The sequence below is a fragment of the Pelobates fuscus genome, chromosome 5, assembly GCF_036172605.1.
Source record: "Pelobates fuscus isolate aPelFus1 chromosome 5, aPelFus1.pri, whole genome shotgun sequence".
NCBI lineage: Eukaryota > Metazoa > Chordata > Amphibia > Anura > Pelobatidae > Pelobates > Pelobates fuscus.
Window position 1 is genome coordinate 52,831,415 of NC_086321.1, and position 20,766 is coordinate 52,852,180.

General features: G+C 39.2%; 1 protein-coding gene across 3 annotated transcripts in view; it reads left to right on the top strand.

The window, feature by feature from the left end:
* The window catches only part of SETBP1 (SET binding protein 1), a 174,892-nt gene extending 154,412 nt beyond the window's left edge, over positions 1-20,480 (top strand). For 2 of the 3 annotated variants that reach the window (XM_063453846.1, XM_063453847.1), the window contains exons 4-5: positions 7,240-7,380; positions 16,733-20,480. In XM_063453846.1, coding sequence (XP_063309916.1) covers positions 7,240-7,380; positions 16,733-17,226 — 635 coding nt within the window. In that variant the 3' untranslated portion in view covers positions 17,227-20,480. The remainder of the gene's footprint in view (positions 1-7,239; positions 7,381-16,732) is intronic. The other variant, XR_010090872.1, reaches the window with a different exon arrangement.
* Positions 20,481-20,766: the final 286 nt, after the last annotated feature.

The window sequence follows — 20,766 nt, forward strand, 5'->3', positions numbered from 1 at the left end:
ATTTTTTAATATTAACACGAGTTACATTGTAACACTGATATCTGTCAGGAATCCCTGAATAACACTTCACTTCATGTATATATTTTTTAAAAGAAGACAACCTAAGATATTATACTTGGGGTATTTTGACTCTTTTCATGCAACCATTTTACCACCAATCTATGCCAAATTAAAAATAAAATAATTGATTATTTTTTTTACACACTCAGCAATTTAAGAATACATGTGCAGAAAACTGCCAAAGAACACCCCAATATGTGTTCAGTAACATCTCCTGAGTACAGTGACACCACCCATATCTAGGTGTGTGAGGTTCTCTGTGGGCTAAAATACCTTATTTGGGGGGTGCGCATTCCAGACCAACTTGGAATTTTCACAGCTGGTCATCATGCACACATGTCCTATTTGGGACATTTTTGAAGCCGGCCAATGTAATTTACCCCCATCAAACCATATACCGTATTTATCGGCGTATAACACGCACTTTTTTCCCCTGAAAATAGGGGAAAAATCGTGGGTGCGTGTTATACGCCGATATCCCATAATTACTTACCTGTCCTGAAGCGTGGGCCGGCTTCACAGCGCGCACCGCGGTACAGGAACTTTAATTTAAGGTTCCGGTTTCCGGCGGGACTGAAAGGAAGTGTGCACAATAGTGTGCACACTTCCTTTCAGTCCCGCCGGAAACCGGAACCTTAAATTAAAGTTCCTGTTCCGCGGTGCACGGTGTGAAGCCGGCCCACGCTTCAGGACAGGTAAGTAATTATGGGAGGGGAGGGGAGGGGGAGGGGAGGGGAGGGGAGGGGGAGGGGGAGGGGAGGGGAGGGGAGGGGAGGGGAGGGGGAGGGGGAGGGGAGGGGAGGGGAGGGGAGGGGGAGGAAAGTACACTATGGGAGGGGAGGGGGAGGAAAGTACACTATGGGAGGGGAGGGGGAGGAAAGTACACTATGGGAGGGGAGGAGGGGAAGTACACTATGGGAGGGGAGGAGGGGAAGTACACTATGGGAGGGGAGGAGGAGGAAAGTACACTATGGGAGGGGAGGGGGAGGAAAGTACACTATGGGAGGGGAGGGGGGAGAATACTATGGGAGGGGAGAGGGGAGAATACTATGGGAGGGGAGAGGGGAGAATACTATGGGAGGGGAGAGGGGAGAATACTATGGGAGGGGAGGGGGGGGAGAATACGAGGGGAGGGGGGGGAGAATACGAGGGGAGGGGGGGGAGAATACGAGGGGAGGGGAGGGGGGAGAATACTATATACTATGGGAGGGGAGGGGGGGAGAATACTATGGGAGGGGAGGGGGGGAGAATACTATGGGAGGGGAGGGGGGGAGAATACTATGGGAGGGGAGGGGGGGAGAATACTATGGGAGGGGAGGGGGGGAGAATACTATGGGAGGGGAGGGGGGAGAATACTATGGGAGGAGGGGGGGAATACTATGGGAGGAGGGGGGAATACTATGGGAGGGGGGAGAATACTATGGAAAGGGGGGAGAATACTATGGAAAGGGGGGAGAATACTATGGGTTGAGGGGGGAATACTATGGGATGAGGGGGGGGAATACTATGGGATGAGGGGGGAAATTTCCTGGAATTTCTTTCTAAAAATGAGGTGCGTGTTATACGCCTGTGCGTGTTATACGCCGATAAATACGGTATTTTTGAAAAGCAGACACACTAAGGTATTTCAAATGGTGGTATTTTAACAATCAAACTTTTGGGTAGTCATTTTTTTTTTTCTCACATTGTACTTTAGGCATGGATTCTCAGTTCCTGTTATGTGTTACTGACAAAGAACACCCGGATGTGTTCAGCAACATCTCCTGAGTACAGCAGTGCCCCCAATGTACAGGTTTTATGGGTTTTTGCAAACTTACAGGGGTCAAATGTAGGGCTTTCCCCTTTTCCATGTTTGCACATTGAAATTTGCAGATTGGTTTGCTGGACCTATGTTACATTTGAGACCGTATAGCAGCCCAGTAATGAAAATTACCCTATCACAGCATACCATTTGCAAAAGTGGACAACCCACGGTATTCAAAATGGGGTATGTCCAGTCTTTTGTAGTAGCCACAAACGCTTGCCAAAGTTAACGTTCATATATGTTTTTTTGACACAAAAACTGCACTTTTACTGGTGATCTCACCGTCGTGATAAGTTTTACTGTTTTAAACATTCATACTCTCCCAAGTATAACAATACCCCCATGTACAGGTTTTATGGTGTTTTGGAAAGCTACAGGGTCAATATAGGGCTTGCCCAATTCAGTTTGCCAGATTGGTTTGCTGGGTGTGTGTTGCATTTTGAAACCAAATGGTAACCCCATCAAGGCATACCATTTTCAAATGTAGATAACCCAGGGTATTCCAAATGGGGTATTTCCAGTTTTTTGTAGTAGCCACTTAGTCACAAAAGCTTTTTATTGTTTTTTTTTTTGTTTGTTTTTTTATAAAGCATTTTTTTCAACTTATAGTGTGCATAATATATATATATATATATATATATATATATATATATATATATATATATATATATATATATATATATTACACACACACACACTATTATTTCCTATATATGTATAATATATTATAATTAAAGCATTTTATAATATACATATAATGCATATACATGATTTCATTAGAAGTGTATTTTGATATATATGTGTATATATCAAATCAGATATATGCATTATATATGTATAATAAAAAATGATTTCATTATTTTATAATATACATATATATGTATAATATATATCTATAATCTCTAAATATGTATGTATGTATGTGTGTGATTGTGTGTGTGTATGTATATATATGTATATATTTATTTTTCTTTTACTTTTTAGCAGCCTGGGGGACAGACAGTTCCCCTGCTGGCATCTCTTAGACTCCTTTTGCGGCAATGTGAGGGCTTGGAGGGCCGGGGTGGCTGGAGCTGCTGCAGGAGAACCGTGATCACAGGGCTCCTATTAGCCTTTGTCCATAACTACTTTTTTTTTTGTCGGATGTACGTAGTACGTCAATGGTGGTTAAAGGGACACTATAGTCACCCAGACCACTTCACCTCAATGAAGTGGTCTGGGTGTCAGGTCCCTCTAGGGTTAACCCTGCCTGATGTAAACATAGCAGTTTCTGAGAAACTGCTATGTTTACATCTGGGGTTAGGCCAGCCTCTAGTGGCTGTCTTCCTGGACAGCCACTAGAGGCGCCATCGGCAATGATTGAGGCATACTATGCCTCAATCACGCAGAGCGTCAATGGGAAAGCATTGAAAAATGCTTTCCTACGGACACTTTGAATGCGCAGTGCCGCGCATGCGCATTTGGCGCCGGTGACGTCAGAAAAAGATGCTGACGTTGGCGGGGGATGAGAGGTAAGGGAGCCGGCGGGGGAAAAGGGTGAGTAGCTGAAGGGGTTTTAACCCCTTCAGCACCATGGGAGGGGGACCCGGAGGGTGGGGGCACCCTCAGGGTACTATAGTGTCAGGAAAACAAAGCGGTTTTCCTGACACTATAGTGTTCCTTTAAATCAATGAATCTCTATGAGGAAAGTTCAGTGTCTGCATGCAGAGGGAGGAGATACTGAATGTTTGGATGCATTTTAGGCAGCCATGATCCAGGAAGGATCTCTAACAGCCATCTGAGGAGTGGCGAGTGAAGTTATAACCAGACTGTAATGTAAACACTGCTTTTTCTCTGAAAGGACATTGTTTACAGCAAAAAGCCTGAAGGTAATGATTCTACTCACCAGAACAAATTCAATAAGCTGTAGTTGTTCTGGTGACTATAGTGTCCCTTTAAGGTGATATACATATATATATATATATATATATATATTATATATATATAATTTCATTCTAAGTGTATTTTGATATATATAATGAAAAAAAAAAAAAATTCCATATATATAATTTTTTTTAACATTTTGTTTATATATATATATATATATATGTTTATATATATATATATATATATATATATACTTGTAATTTTACTCTAAGTGTATTTTTATATTAATATATGTATATATTAATAAAAAAATACTTAGTATGACATTATATATGTATATATTATGCATAGATACAGTGGCGTACATCCAGGAGGCCCGGCCGCCCTGCTGACCCCTGCAACCGGGTGCCCGCCATCATGTTTTGTGGCCCCGGCGGTTTGCCGTTCAAGGGGCCCATCGTGTGGCCCATGGTGGTAGGGCCACCCAATGGGTATGGATTTTTAGGGGGCCCGGTCAGCGCTTTAACAGCGCAACCGGGCCCCCTGTGATGACATCACATGCTGGGAGGAAGTGACTGCCCCGTCACTCCTTCCAGCATACACAGAGCCACGCGGGAGGAAGGAAAGGGAGTCAGAGTAGGAACTCTGACTCCCATTAACCTGAGCTGCCACTGGACCCCAGGGACGTTCACCCTCCAGCCCCTAAAAGGTAGGAAACAGGAGGGTGACTTAAACATTTTGTGTATGTGTGTCTGTTTTTGTCTGTGTGTGTGTCTTTGTATGTATGTATTTTGTGTGCCCCTGTCTGTATGTATGTGTCTTTTGTGTGCCCCTGTCTGTGTCTCTGTATAGTTACATAGCTGAAAAGAGACTTGCGTCCAAGTTCAGCCAACCTCATATTTGTTTTTTGCTGTTGATCCAAAAAAAAAACCCAGTCTGAAGCACTTCCAATTTTGCAACAAACTAGGAAAAAGCTCTTGACTGTGTGTGTGTGTGTGTGTATGTATGTATGTGTGTGTCTGGGTGTGTCTGGGTCTGTCTCGGTGTGTGGGTCTTTCTCGGTGTGGGTGTATGTATATATTTTATTTTATTTTTACATTTATTATGTTTTATTTTTAAAACTTTTTTCATCAACAGGGGGACTGCCTGTCAGTTCAGGCAGTCCCCCTGCTGGCAGCACTATGGACACCTATCGCGGCCATGTAAATGTTTTTAGAGCGCAGACAGTCCCCCTTAAGAAGAAGACCGATAGCCAGCGGGGAAACGGCAGCGATCGGGAAGCACATGGTGGGGAGAGAACGGGAGGTAGGGGTTAAAAATATTTTTTTTTCATTTTTTTTTTTTTTTAGGCACTCCGTACAGGCAGAGCATCCGAAGACTGCCTGATGGCTTCCGATGCTCTGCCTCACTTCCGGGCTCCACATGGAGCAACCCGGATGTGATCACTTCAGGGGGAGCGATCACCCGGTGTTCTCCGGTGGCCTGGCAGTGAGTGGGTATTGCAGCGAGGCATCTCTGCAATACCATTAGAGCTGCTGGAAGCGATCATGATTCTGTCAGACATACTTGATACGTCCTTGGTCACTAAGGGCTTAAGGTATAAAATGAGAATGTTCGACTATCCAGAGGAGATTTCTTTTTTCAACAACTACTTGGAGACCTGTAACACCTGAATCTCCCACAAGATGTATATATAGAAGGGGTAAATATATGTAAGGATTTTCTCCCATTTTATTTTATGGATGGTTTTGCAATGTATCTGTGTTTCTGTATGTCATTTATATCTGTATATTTGTACACAGCACTATGAATCCTTTTTGTCAGATTAAATGTTTACTTAATCAGCTTGTGCCTTTGTTCTCTATGAGCTCACTGTTCTGCGGAACGGTCAAGTAAACATGTTACCAAAAGGGTTCATTATATATGTCTGATCAGTGAAGTAAGGCTGTGATCTTCTAATTCCGCTGTGTGTGGGGTAACCTAAGTCGCCCGGATATAAAGTCTTGGTGGTGGCAGTAAAGTGTGTACTAGGGTGTTAGTGTAGATGGGATTGCAGGGGTTGCTGGGACTAGCAACAGGTAACCAGGGGTCTGTTGTCATTAACCCTTTCACTTCCACACTCTCCCCACTCTCTCGGCTGGGCCAATAGCCCACGTTCGTGACAGGGCTAGATTGTGGTTTTAACATGTTTGTGTTCCTGACCCTATACTGTTCCTTTTTAATACCATACCTACCTTCCATATACATACTATAACTTCCTGTTTGATTATTTGTGCTGCACATGAACCTTTGCACTACTACAGTACTGATTGTAGTATCCCCTATTGTCTCTCTATGCAAGGTTCCCATGTTCTGCTGGACTCTTCATTGTGAGAGTGAATAGATGCACACACCCTCTCTGCAAACACAACACTTGTAGATTAAACCTTAGTTCTATGGATATAGATATAGACCACTATCCTAATAAAAAATCCAAATGTTTCCCATCAAATTCATGCATTATAGATAGAATAGTAGTAACCTGGTGCCACCATGTCGTATTTGCATGAGAAAATCACTATAAATGTATATATTCTTCATCCTGCGGAACAGCATTTTAAGTGCTGCCTTGGTGTCTGTATTTTTCATAAGTGTCTCTTTACTGTGGAGAGATTGTGTGATTTAAAAAAAAAAAAAAAAAAAAAAGAGCTTTAATGCACTTTGTGTGCGAAATAATGAAACATATTGCTTGATTCCATCATCTCAGCCTGCAAGATTAATGGATATGAAATAAATAATCTAGGCATCATTCATAATATATTGTTATATTCCCGCAAATGTCTGAGATACTGATCGTTTATGTGATTTGTCAGCCATTACTAGTCAAACTGACGTTTGTTAGTTTTCAGTAATATTTATAGTCCAATTTAGAAATATTTGGACAGTGACACATTTTGTTACACAAGTAGATTGGATGAAACAAAGCGGTACAGACTGTAATCTTGAATATGAGGATATTTACACCTAATAAACTCTCAACAATGTAGGATTTGCAAACTGTTATATACATTTACTTATATTCATTTCTTTATTAGTCTCTTCCGCTACACACTGCAAAGTGTTCTTTTTAAAGTAATTCTTCGGAAGTTCAGTCACACCGATTCCGATAGATATGTGCAGTGACCAATTGGAGGTGGAGTGCATTTTTTTGGTATATTGCTCTTTAAGATGCGTTCTTGCAAACATTGTGTCTGGAATGTCCTGTCCTATTTTATTTTATTTATTTAATTTAAAAAAAAATGTATGTACTTTTACGTACACAATAAGTTAGTACCCAGGAAGACTATGACCTGTTCACTTTGAATTATATAATATAAACGGTTATTGAGCAAACTGGTTGGTCCTAGTAAGAAAATATTTTTTTTTTTTTTAAATTGCAATATTATGTGCCATTATCAGAATGCTTTATTTTGAAGTTACGGTTTACAGACTTTATTTAATATAGTAATGAATTTATTTTATTTTTGTAGGTTTAACAAATCCACATATGATAAATAACAAAAACGACACATCTTCTTCCAGCAACATTGTGAAAAGGAAGCCAGCAACAGAATCTCTAGCTGTACCAGCAAATCAGCTGTTAAACTTCTTCTCATCATCAACAGATTCAGGTAAACACTGAAACAAAAAATATTAAAACTATTGAATTATGCAAGGGAAATGAGAGAGAGAGAGCGAGTAGATCCTCAAATTTGTTTTTACTTCCGTGGTAATTTTACATTCAAAACAGTTGTAATTCTGCAACATCTGGGGGTCTACATGGCCAATCTAAAAAATATTGGCCTTTAACTCCTTCCCGAACGGTGTCATACCAGGTACGTCAGCCAAAAAACGGTTGGTAACGACCGCGGACGTACCTGATACGTCATTTAGTAGATCGGTACTTAACTGATCGCTGGCGATCTCGTGCTGGCGATCCCGGGGACTGCCTGGGAGCTCAGGCAGACCCCCACTGCCCGATTCGGCACTCCCAGGCCATGTGATCGCGGGGTCCTTGCGATCACATGGCCGGAACAGCTGGCTTGTGCAGTGCCTGCAGTGGGCCTGCTTGAGCTCTCAGGCAGTCCCCCTAATACCTGCAAAAATACTACCCAAAAGTTTGACAAAGACTGGTGGTAGAATTAGCGCATGGAAAGTGTTAAAATACCACCATTTTAAATACCCTAGGGTGTATACTTTTCAAAAATATATGGTTTGATGGGGGTAAATTTCATTGGCCATCTTCATAAATGTCCCAAAAAGGACATGGGTGCATGATGACCAGCTGTGAAAATTCCAAGTTGGAAAACTGGAATGCGCACCCTCCAAATAAGGTCTTTTAGCCCACAGAGAACCTCACACACCTAGACATGGGTGGTGTCACTGTACTCAGGAGATGTTGCTGCACACATATTGGGGTGTTCTCTGGCAGTAATCCTTTAAGTTCTGAGTACATGTATTTTAAATTGCTATGTGTGTTTAAAAAATATTGGTGATTTTTTTCATTATTTTTTTCATTATTTTTTTTTTTATTTGGCATAGATTGGTGGTAAAATGGTTGCATGAAAAGAGTCAAAATACCCCAAGTTTAATACCTTAGGTTGTCGTCTTTTAACAAAAATATATACATGAGAAGGGTTTTTCAGGGATTCCTGACAAATATGTCTTACAATGTAACTTGCATTAATTTTGAACAAAATGGTTTGGAAATCACAAAGTGCTACTTGTACTTATTGCGCTATAACTTGCAAAAAAAAAAAGCTAAGAACATGTTAACATTGGGTCAGGACAAAATTTAAAAACTAGTTAGCATGGGTATTATTTGGCGGTTGTAGATGTGCAACAGATTTGCGATGTCAATGTTAGAAAAAGTGTTTTTTAAATTTTTCCATTATATTTTATAATATTTTTTTTTTTATAGTTGAATATATGATATGAAAAAGTGTTTTTAGAAAGACCATTTAATGGTGAGAAAAACTGTATATAATATGTGTGGGTACAGTAAAAGAGTAAGAGGAAAATTACAGCTAAACATAAACAGCGCAGAAATTTGAAAACTGCCCTGGCCCTTAATGGTAAGAAAATTAAAAAACGGTCTGGGGTTAAAAGCCGTATGATGGCATGGAATATTCTGCATTTTAGGTGTGACCAGGGATTTAATGCTCTATCAATACCTAGGGCTACCTTTTGTCATCTGGGATCATATATAGTAGCCTCAGACTGACTTTTGAGCTGTATGCAGAGCTCAAAGTGAGTTTTGCATAAAGCCAAATTCATCATTGTCGACTGCCTTCAGCCACAGTGATTATCTCAGAATTTGAGGGAATTCACAGGATGTCTCATAGAAAGTGAGACCAACAGTCTGAAAATACCCCAATCTTGTCTTTCTGCGTGTTACCTTGCCAATAGAGATCAGTGGTGAGCTGCCCAGCACAGATCCCTGTGTGACTTGCAGAATTCAGGAGCTGCAGCATGAGAGGGAGATCTGTCTCATGCAACATTACACAGTACAGAGTGCGTACAGAGTACTGTAAATGCAAGGAAAACCTTTAGCAAAGTTATGGCTAGGGATAATGTAGGATTAGGGTAATTGTTGGAATATATTGTTAGCATTAATGTTGGCTAGTGGTAGGGTTACCTAGCTTGAAAGCGTTTGAAATAGTGTCAATGTTTGACTTGGCAGCATGGTGACACAGATTGCCATTTACCATATATAATAAGCAAAGACGCATGTCAAAATTAGGGCATATTTGGCCCTCAAACACCTGATCAAGGCATACATGTTTAGAGTATGGCTGTGCTCAAAGTACATATCTGGGGTATTTGAAGTACCACACGCAACACATCTAAAACTCCCCATTAAAATATATGTATGTGAAAAAAAATTAAAAATACAAAAACAAACTTACCTCTGGTGAACTTAAATATGTAAAGGACCACTCCAGTGAAAAGACTCGGTATGCTCCATATTATATAGCCCTTGTTATCTTTTTGAAAGGCATGTAATGACTACAGACTGCTGTTTTGTCCCAAAAGTAGTCTTGACCGAATAAATCCTTAATTAAGAATTTAAAGTAGGAAACTGAAATTAGCACGTCTGTAATTTTATCCTGCATGTCAAAAATCTGTCTATTAGTTAAATACCACAGGTTGTCTACTTTCTCCAAATATATACATTTGTTTAGTTACTTGAAATTCTGTGATCTCTGCTTCGATTTAAGTTGTAATCTTAGCATACCATATTTTTAAAAATGTTTAGCTTTCAAATTATAATTCAGTCCTGGCAAGATATATCCTATAACTGCCAAAAATTAATTTGAAAAGTCAAAACTGAAGTGTGAATCTATATTGATTTTATATATATATATATTTCTTATTTCTTGCACTTGATATATATAAAAATTATTAGCAAAACTGTGAAATGTTTTAAATGTTTCCCCATTTTTATTATAAGTGTCAATCCCTGCAGCCATAATCGGTGATGCAGCGCTGTATTTAGTGCAAGGCTAACAAGGCATTTGCCTTTCCAGGGGGCGGCATAAAAAAAGCCGCCCCCCAAGTGCCCTGGCAAATACCTTGTTAGCCTTTACTTATGGGAGCCCAAGAGTTGTCCGGACAGTTTGTATTGCAGGCGGGTGGTGAGGGAGCACTGATCTGAGCCCCCGCAGTGAGGCTGGGAGCCGGAATATGAAGTCACTCCGGCGCCCAGCATCTCTAAGCGGTGTGCGAGTGAGCTGAGCAGGAAGATCAGAGCTACCTTGCTGCCTATTTTGTGCCGCACCCTGACCCCCCCCCCCCCTCCCCTGCCTGCCCTCGATCCTGCACGTGTGCCCTCCCAGCGGCGAGCACAGCAGCCCCACAAGACTGCAGGTAAATATCCTATATATATTTAAACTAAAAGTAAATAACAATTATTTTTAAATGTTGGGGTGAAATGTGCGTTAGTCTATCAGTGAGTTTGTTTGTCAACGAATGTGTGTGTGTCTGTCAGTGAGTTTGTTTCTGTCAATGAATGTGTGTCTGTCAGTGAATGTGTGTTTATATCTGTGTGTGTGCTTCTGTGACTGAGTTTGTGTGTGTGTACGTCTGTCAGTGAGTGTGTGCGTGCCTTTCAGTGCCTGTCTGTCAGTGCGTGTCTGAGTGATTGTGTGTGTCTGTCAGATTGTTCAAATCAGTGAATGTGTGTCTGTTAGATTGTGTCAAATCAGTGAGTGTGTGAGTATGTGTGTCTGCCAGTGTGTGCCAGTCAGTGAGGGGGCGTGTCTGTGTGTATATCAGTCAAATCGTGTGAGTGTCTTTAACAGGAAGAGGTGTGGCTTTGACAGGGATTGGGCAAATTTAAATTAGGGGGTGCCCGTGTTCAGTCTGCTTAGGACAGCACAAATTCAAAATGCACCACTGCAGTGACGGCTGCAGGGTATTGGCTGTGTCTATGGAGAATCCCATGGTCTTGCGGGATTCCCCATAGACCTCAATGCTGTACTTATGAGTGTACAGTGGTGACATCAGTGCCCAAAAGGACCCCAATAGGGGGTCCTTCTAAAGAAGGATCATGGCACTAGAAAAATTGCAGAGATAAGCTACAAAATTGATAAAAAAAAGGACTAGAGCATTTTTTTTTGAAAATATTTTTATTTTTTTCTATATTATACCAAAATATGACATTCACATTAAAAATATTATTGATATATAACTGTATCTGGTTATTCCAAGTACAAACTGACACATATACAAACAACTCTATAACTTAATGGAAGCAGCACTGGAAAATAGGAATTAATTATTATTGGGTAGAGGACAGGATCTATTTTTCTTATTTCCTTTCCTCTCTCTTTTTCCCTTCCTTTTCTTTCCCTCTCTTTTTATCTTTCCCTTTTCTCTCCCTTTTTCTTTCTCACTTATCTTCGCTTTCTTTCCATTTTAGTTACGAAGAAAGTTTACAAAATGTAAATCTCTTTAGTTTGGAAACACTGTGCCTCAGAGAGGATATGATAGCATTATACAAATATCTTCTGGGCCAGTAGAAACCATTATCTGGAAATGTATTCATAAACGGGGACGTGAGGTCATGCATTTAGGCTGGAAACATTTTTTTTTTTTTTTTTTTTTTTTTTACAGTAAGAACTATAAGGATGTGGAATTCTCTGCCTGAAGAGGTGGTTTTATCAGAGTCCATACAGATGTTTAAAAAGCAATTGCAAAAACATAGCATACAGGGATAACATTTCTAATTAGTGGGGTAATAGCTGCTTGATCCAAGGAGATATCTGACTGCCATTTTGGTGTAGAGAAGGAATTTTTTCCTAGTTCGTTGCAAAATTTGAAGCGCTTAAGACTGGGTTTTTTGCCTTCTTTTGGATCAACAGCAAAAACATATGTGAGGAAGGCTGAACTTAATGGACTGAAGTTTCTTTTCAGCTATTTTACTATGCAAGATGGCTTATTTCTACTATCCTTCCAGTCCATAAATAATATATATATATTTTTTTTAAGTAAAAATGTATTAGATATATTTTTATTACATAAGTAAAAAAGATACAAAGATACAAAAGTACAAACTGCATAACTAAAAACAGTCTTGAATAAAATTGACAGATTCAAATTGCACAGTACAAATACAGTTCAGAATTTACCAAAAAATTAGGATGAACGATACACTCATGTTATTGGAGTTGTGACAGAAGACAAATAGTTTAAATATAAGCCCTCCTTATTTCATGCTTGCTTTTGCCATTCCTTACTTACAAACTCGTAATGCTACCCTAAGGGGGGCATTTAGTCTAGCACAGGGGTAGGCAACCTTTTAGCAGCACTGTGCCGATATAGGATTGTGATGTCCCGTAGCGTGCCGGTCCTATTTTTTTTGTAAATCGAGATGTGTGTGCTGCCGTATTCTGCTTGTGTTATTTGTACTGTAATTGCTTTGTGTCATTGTATTTGTGCGTATATATGCAGGGCTGTCTTTAATAATGACTGGACCCTGGGCAAAGCATTTGCTTAGGGCCCCCTGGACCTTGTCCCCCCTTCCCAGGCATGCAATCACGTCCTCCACCTCAACACAGTGGCGGACCTAAAGTAGAGAGGTGCAAGAATTCTTGGTGGTCTCCCTGTTGCACGGGTGATTAAAAGGTAGATCCCCATCTGTCGTGCAACTCCAGAAATGCATTGACAGCTGGGGCTCTACCATTTACTCATGTTTGCAGGTCTGTATTTAGCACTAAGCAGTTTTTGTGTGTTTTTGTGGAATATGTTTGTATGTGGTGTTGGCGTGATTGCAAGCACACACACACACACAGATATACTGACACACACAGAGACATACTGACATACACACAGACATGCTGTCATACAAACATACTGACACACACACATATACTGACACAGATATACTGACACACAAATAGACATGCTGACATACAAACATACTGACACACACACAGATATACTGACACAGATATACTGACACACACACAGACATACTGACACACACACAGACATACTGACACACACAAAGACATACTGACACACACAGATATGACACACACACAAACATACTGACACACACACACACTGACAGACATACTGACATAGACATACACTTTAAAACTCACCCTCCAGTTTCCTACCTTTCCTGCTGGTGGCTGAAGGCGTTGGGAGTTGGGGTCTAGAGCTCTTGGCCAGCCCCCCTCCAATCTGCCTACTTTTCTTTCCTGCGCGCTCCTCTCTTTGTGGGAGGAAGTGATGCGTGGCCGTCACTTCCTCCCAGCCTGCTGCCGAAAAGCAAGGGGCCCGCTCGCGCTGTTAAATCACCTCAGCGTGTGCCGGGTCCCTGCTGACAGAAGCCCAGCGGGTGGTCCTTTGTGCATGGGCCACCCAGTGGGCCTCCTTAGTGTGCAGATTACCAGCCAGAGGGTTAGAAATAGTTGAGGCCAGCAGGGCTCACAGTGCAGCTGCCCAGTTTGCCCCGCGTTAAAGAAGGCCCTGCGTATATGAGCTATTATATTGTTTATGTTCATGAGTAGTTTATGGTATTGTGTATGATACATATGAATGTAAGCTGTGTATGGGTGCTGCTTGTGGAATTGTGTGTGTGTGGATGGATATGTCAAAGTGTGTGTTTGGTAGTGTGTGGGGGCTGTTTGGGGTATTGCATGTGGGGTTGTGTGCATGTTTGTGAATTGTTAGTGGTGTTTCGTTTTGCGGATTGTGTGTATGTTTGTGTGTGGGCTGTCCGTATTATTTGTATGAGGGGAGGGTTATTCTGCATTTCTGTGTATATCTAGCAGTGTGGGTGGCTTCCCTGGGTTCCAGTGGGGACTAGTCCGGCCAGGTACATGTCAAGGACAGGAGCTGCAACAGCAACTGCAAGCTGCTCTACTACAGTGTGGCTTCCTATTCACAAGTGCTGGGAGGAAGTGATCTGAGATCACTTCCTCTATGTGCTGCAATGCATAAATTGAGGATTGTCCTTCACCACCTTTTCGTATTAGCAGATATCTGAAGTTTTACTGGGACTCCTGATAGGCCAGAGCCTGTTTGACTCTAGCAGCCTTGAGTGCCGTGCAAAGACACCTCGAGTGCCGTGCATGGCACTAGTGCCTTAGGTTGCCTACCCCTGGTCTAGCACTTTGAATAAAAAAAAGATTAAAAAAAAAAAATAAGTTTTAGCCAAAATACACTTGTTCATATGATCAAACACATTTAAAGGCATGTTATTGCTTACAAAAATATCCCTTTAGTTTACACTTCTTGAAACATCATATTTGCTTTAAAATAAAAATCCGAAAATATTTTGTCTTTTCTTTTTGTTTTTTGAAGGTGTTTCTATTTAAATTCAAGCCCTCTTCTTGAAATTAAAAAATAAATAAAATAATCAAAATAAAATTCACCTGTAATCCAGTGCCTGGACATTCTCCCCTGTGCAGCTGCCGCATTTTCTGTGAAGTCATCAATTCTGATTACTTTTGTCCATTACATTGGTTCATATACAGTAGCTCTAGGGACATAGGACATGCCTAGCATGGAGTAGCTATATTGAGCCACCACTCTGCAGCCATTACACTTTCTGTGAAGGCATTGGTTTGATGTCTTTCATGCAATCCAGCAATTCTCATAGAGAAGTATGACATCATTTACTTCTCTTTAAGAAAGTGACCGCATCTAAACATCAAAACCACTACATTAAGTCAGTGGTTTTGGTGCTTAGTGTCCCTTCAATACATAAAACTACATGCAAACAAAAAGCATTAGGTTTATTGTTAGGGCAGTATAGAATTACATTTAAATTTGTCAAATTGTCTGTAGTCCAGATGTTAAAATAATTTGGTGCATTTGAATGAAGTTGTTAATGGGAAAATTGGAGAGCACCAAGGGTTTCCAATAATGAGGATCTCTTTGAAAACTTATACGAAAAAAAAACAAATCTGCTATCAGAGTCCAGCTGTTGAGCAAAATGTCTTTCTTAAAAATGCTGTTTTAAATGTCCCAAGGCAAAACCAGACAGATATAATCTGTAATGAGTTTTTGCTAATTAAAACCAAACTTTGAAATCAATATAACACCCGTTTTTTCTGCTTTTCGAGAAAGGAGGTGGTTTTTGTTTGCATGTGGAAAATGTATTTTGGATTATAATTAATGAGACTCAGACGAAGGAAGCCAGTGATCCAAAGGGATATTTACACAAGAACAGATGTCTCATTCTATCTGCCTTTCTAAATTTTAAGTATCGTTTACGTTTTCTGTATATTTCATTAAGTAGGTGTACTATTACGGAGCGTGAGAAAGATGATTTCACTTTAGCTCAACTACACCAAAACCCCAAAAAGCTAATATTAAAAACTCAAAATATCCATTAGGTCCTAAATAATGTAAAGGGATTTAAATGTGGCTTGTTATCTTGTAGAAGAGCACAAGAGTGCCGTCCAGTGGGCGGTTTAGTCAGTAATACATTACTTAATTTGGTTCCTGATTACAGATGACTAATAAGATCCGTGTCACTAAACTAAAAAAAACAAAAAACCTATAATGTCGTCATCATCATTTGTTTCTTAACTATTCTGTCCCATTGGTATTTCAAAGTTGTCATTTATGGAAAAGTGAATGAAAATGTAATGGCTTGCCCTTTGGTTAGTTTTCATTCAATTGTGCCATATGTAGGTGGGAACTATAACATTTCCATAGCCTGTTGTGCTCACCAATGAATCTGTCTAGAACTGAAATTCCATGTTAGGTCTTTCCTATAAGATACTGCAAACAATCGTATTGGCCTCTCAAAGGCTTTTTCAGTGAGGCAATATAGACACGGTACCCGTCCTACCTGTGCCTAGATTGATACCCGCATGTCTGATTAACCAAGCTCCCAACAGCCAAAAACTTTATATTGCTTGCTGTACCTCCTTTGCAAAAGGAGACATGCCTGGCATTTTGGTTCTGAATTGCCCATGTGGTAGACAAACCACACTTTGTAATGGAAGTGCCTTTGAATGCATTATTAAATGAAAACTTTTTTTTTTTTGGTACGGTAAGAGCGTATATATTGTTTGATTTATGTTGGTCTCCTCTTCTTCTCTTGGATATCACCTTACTATGTAAAACATAAGTAGTAAACAGCTAGTTCCTATTTCATTGATTTTTGCCACTGTTTGAAACAGAGCAATAGAATGGATGACACATTCAATAATTTATGAGAAATCATTTTTTAATGGGACCCAAAAGTTCTCATGCTTAGGTAACTTAGTTAAAATATGTTTCAGTAGCTTTTCATAGACTGTTAAGAGATCTAAACAACTGTAGATTGTGCAGAAATAATTTAAGAAGTTGTAGTTTTAGAAAGTCTGACACCTATCTGTACTAAAACGCATTTTAGACTACTTTAGGGTTAACGTAAAGATAACATAAATGTGTTGCAGCACTGCCCTTTTATACCATTTTCTATTAATCAGACTATTTTGTTTAACAAAACATTCTCACTTTTTTGTTTAACAGCCAGTGCTTCACTTCGAAAAAGATTCAAACGTTGCGAGATAGAAGCAATTCAGTGTGAAGTGCGAAAGATGTGCAACTACAATAAAATTTTGTCAACCAAAAAAAATATGGATCACGTAAATAAAATCCTGAAAGCCAAACGGTTACAAAGACAAGCAAAGACAGGCAATAACTTTGTAAAGAAGAAGAGAGGGCGCCCAAGGAAACAGCCAGTGTTGTTTGATGAAGACTCTAGAGACCAAATGCCAGTTTTGGAAAAGTGTGTGGATCTCCCTAGCAAACGAGGTCAGAAGTCCAGTTTTCATCCTATGCAGTTGGAGGTAAACCGACATGACACAGTCATGGATACCATTGAAGCAGTAATTCACATGGCAAGAGAAAATCAGTCTTCTCGTGCACCAAGAAATGGCAAAAGAAGATCTGGCATTGAAGAAGAAGTCAAGACAAAAAGGCACAGAAAGGCGAGAAGAGGTGAATTGGAAAATAATCCATAGGACTTCTGGAAAGAGTACAAACTGATAAACATATCTAGTCTGGCAACAGACGTAAAAGGGTACTTGTTACCATAACAATGGCTGCAGAAACAGACTTGTTTTTTCCCCCTTTTATTAGAGCAAAAAGTAGCAACTTGGTTGAAATGTTTCTCTTCGCACTAGACTTTAAATCATTAACTTGTTGGTATATCACCTATAACTGCAATGCTATAAGTACTACACATATGCAGAATTGTAACGTTTTGCTTCCAAGGGAATTTCTAATGCACCATTCTGCATTTCACGACTCAGTGGATGTAATAAAATTAACTGAAGGTGTAATCAGTTAACTTCCACCAGTAGCTAGAGATGTGATAACCATGTGTATCATGGTTGCAAAAAGATTTATTTTTTATTTTTTTGTGGTTTGGATTTGTGGGGTTTGCCTTATTTCCCCATATCCCGATAAACCCTTTGGCAGAATCATTTATGTTCCTTAACACACATTTAATTCTTATTTCAGATGAGTTCAAGTAACTTAAGTGTAGTCTCTATAACTTCCAGGCATATGAGCTAGCGAAATCTGTTCCTGAACAATCATACCCCGTGGCATAGTAAGATGCCAAGCATTCATTGTGATCACAAAGACAGTGTTTAATAAAAATATGTACAGCTTTCAAATTAGTTACCAAATAAAAGAAAAAAAACAAGAAAACAAAACAAAACATTATGTACATGCTACGTCAGTAGCTTGTTCATAAAGGAAAACCTCACATTTCACAGCTTATAGCTGGCATCCTAGTAATAAAGGTTAATACTTAGAAACTGGTTGCTTAAACACATAGTAAGTGTTCTTATCTGAAATTAAAATGATTAAAGGGTTTCACCACTGCAATTATTTTTAGCCACACGGGAGATCATGTTCCAAATTGTGGTTGCCTTAATTAAGTGACTTTTGTACATAATGTAAGTATAAAGTTATCAGTCTGCATGAATGCAAACTGTCTGTGACTAATAGTCTCCTCTTATTGGTCAGTTAGCCATTGTTCTAGCTTCTACAAAGTGTCAGAGTTCAAGCGCGTGTTGCTAAGGCCCGGAATAGGTATGAATGTTACAAAATATGGGGGCTTTTGACATTCATGTCCACGATAGCCCCAGAGTTGCCCAACAAATATGATTTAAAGAAGTATTTAGAAATGGCAAGTAAGTTACATATATTTTAAAGTCTCTGTTTGAAACCATTGGATTGGTTCGATCAATTGTTTATCACAGCTTAACTTTCCATTATAATGCCTTTCAAATGATCATGGTTTAGTCTGCAATAATGCTAGACGTGTTACTTAATCATTAGAGATATTGGCCTAATGAACAGTTATGGTATTTTGGTCTTAAATCAATTTATTATTCAACGTTGCGTAATACGGTGATAGTTTGTAGCAAGTATTCATTGCCACAACACAGTTTAAAAAAGAAAACTAAACGCATACATACATAAGCATACTTCTTTTCTTACAGACGGACAGAACATTAAAATGTCTTATACGTATATTAATCCTAAACCCTATAAAATGTCAACCCATTTCCTTATAGTTTCTGCTAAACAAATTAGAGTTGTCTAATGTATTTTTAAAATGAAAACCTTTTTCAAACGGGGGTTTTAAGTGTACTACTTTGAGAAGATATAATGGGGGGTAGGGGTGGGCATTTATCAAAGCAGTGCTTCTGTTTTGCACTAAGCCAAAAATACTGCCAGATATATCTTTGAAAATATAGTATTATTTTAATAGAGCCGCAAATGCAGAACTGAAAAGGTGTTAGTCTGAGTTAGAAGAGCCTTTATCTATTGCCCACATTGCCAGATGTAGTTTATATGGCATTTCTATTACACTTGATTTCATTTAATTTTATCTTCTTTTTTCTGATGAAGTTTGAGTGATCTCTAGTATTCTTTTTAATACGCTCTGTTCTTTACAGGCTGTGCCGCGTTTTCTTTGGCAATTGTGTAAGCCGTTAGGGTAGCTTTACTTCTCATGTCTCCAGGCACACATATTAACAATGACCCTAACAACCCCCACCAAAAATAGTTCATAATAAAATGGACCTGTAACATTTGCATTTCATAAGCTTTATAGTTCAGTATGTCAAATCACCAGACACAACCAAGTTCTAGAGATTATTAAAGTTAGTAAATATGAATTTTGGAAATCCACCTCATCTGTATGCAAGTAAGATCCACATGTCACAAGAGTTATATAATTTGAAGGAAGAAGAGTGCAACATTATGAGGTAATTACTTGCAAGTCTTACCACAAGTCGCTCAACTTAGCCAGTCTAGGTTACAATAAGCGGCAGTATTAGCAGCTATACACAATTTAGACAAATGCATTTAATAAAATTGGTTAAGGAGATAGGTCCAAGCTATGATTCTCGGGGGATTGTGTATTTGGCAACGGGTGCACAGAGTTACTTACAAGGTGTACCCATTTAAGTGTTTATAGGGTCCTGCTTGGACCAGTCCTTAATGGTTAACTGTGCTCCCATGGTCACCTAAACCAGCTGTATATGGTTATGTGATTTCAAAACAAATTTTTACCATCACATTTTTCCAGTGACATTTTATGGAAATGTGTTATCTCTTGATCTCAGGGATAACATTAATTAACATTTTATGGTCCATCATAATATACAGCGACTTGCTAAAAATCCATATTTTATTTTTCCCTCCCTGGACTAATTTAGCTTTTACAAACAATCGAGAGGGCCACCACATGAGCTTATTACAGCATATTTTTTCCTTTCAAATTTACACCTGTTTGACGTTCAATTGACTCACTTCTTGATGGAACCATGCATGCCTTTACACACGTTCCAATTATCCACACTATATGGGGAATCAATTAGAGATGGCAAAAGTTTTAGTTAATTGTAAATATGCATGCTGATGCTTTAAAATATATTCAATCAGTATTATTTCATGTTGATAATATGAATGAATGGGTGTGTTTCTGCAACAAAGTCACTGGCTAAACCATGTTTGGTACAACCTTCAGATTTAAATCTTAAGATGCCATTCACTTTTGCAGTTTATCAAACCTGCATATGCCAGTCGTATATTTGCTAATCCCTCTAGGGTTGTTGATGTTGAAATGCAGGATGCGTTACCCTAAAACTCTTAACATTTTAATTTCATTTTTTATGCCTGCCATGTATCATAATGAATAAGGTTCAGCATATTTTATGTCATAAGTTATAAAAGGCCCAAGTAATTCTCCTTTTTTTTTAATCCAGTGACTTCAAGTCTTTGTGTGCCTGGTTTTTACACAAACATAAAAATGAAATATAATCGTTAAATGTACATTTCATCCCTCCAAAAAAAAATATATTTGCAAAAACTCCCCCAACACCTATAAACATGTACACTACAAAGAAACTAGAAAAGTTATTTAGGAAAAAAAAGCTGCCAATTGGTGAACATGGGAGTGCAGTTTAACCCCATGTTTTATTTAAAAAATTTTTTTTTTTTTTTTCATTTCTGTTTCTAAGCTATTTCTTAAGTGATGC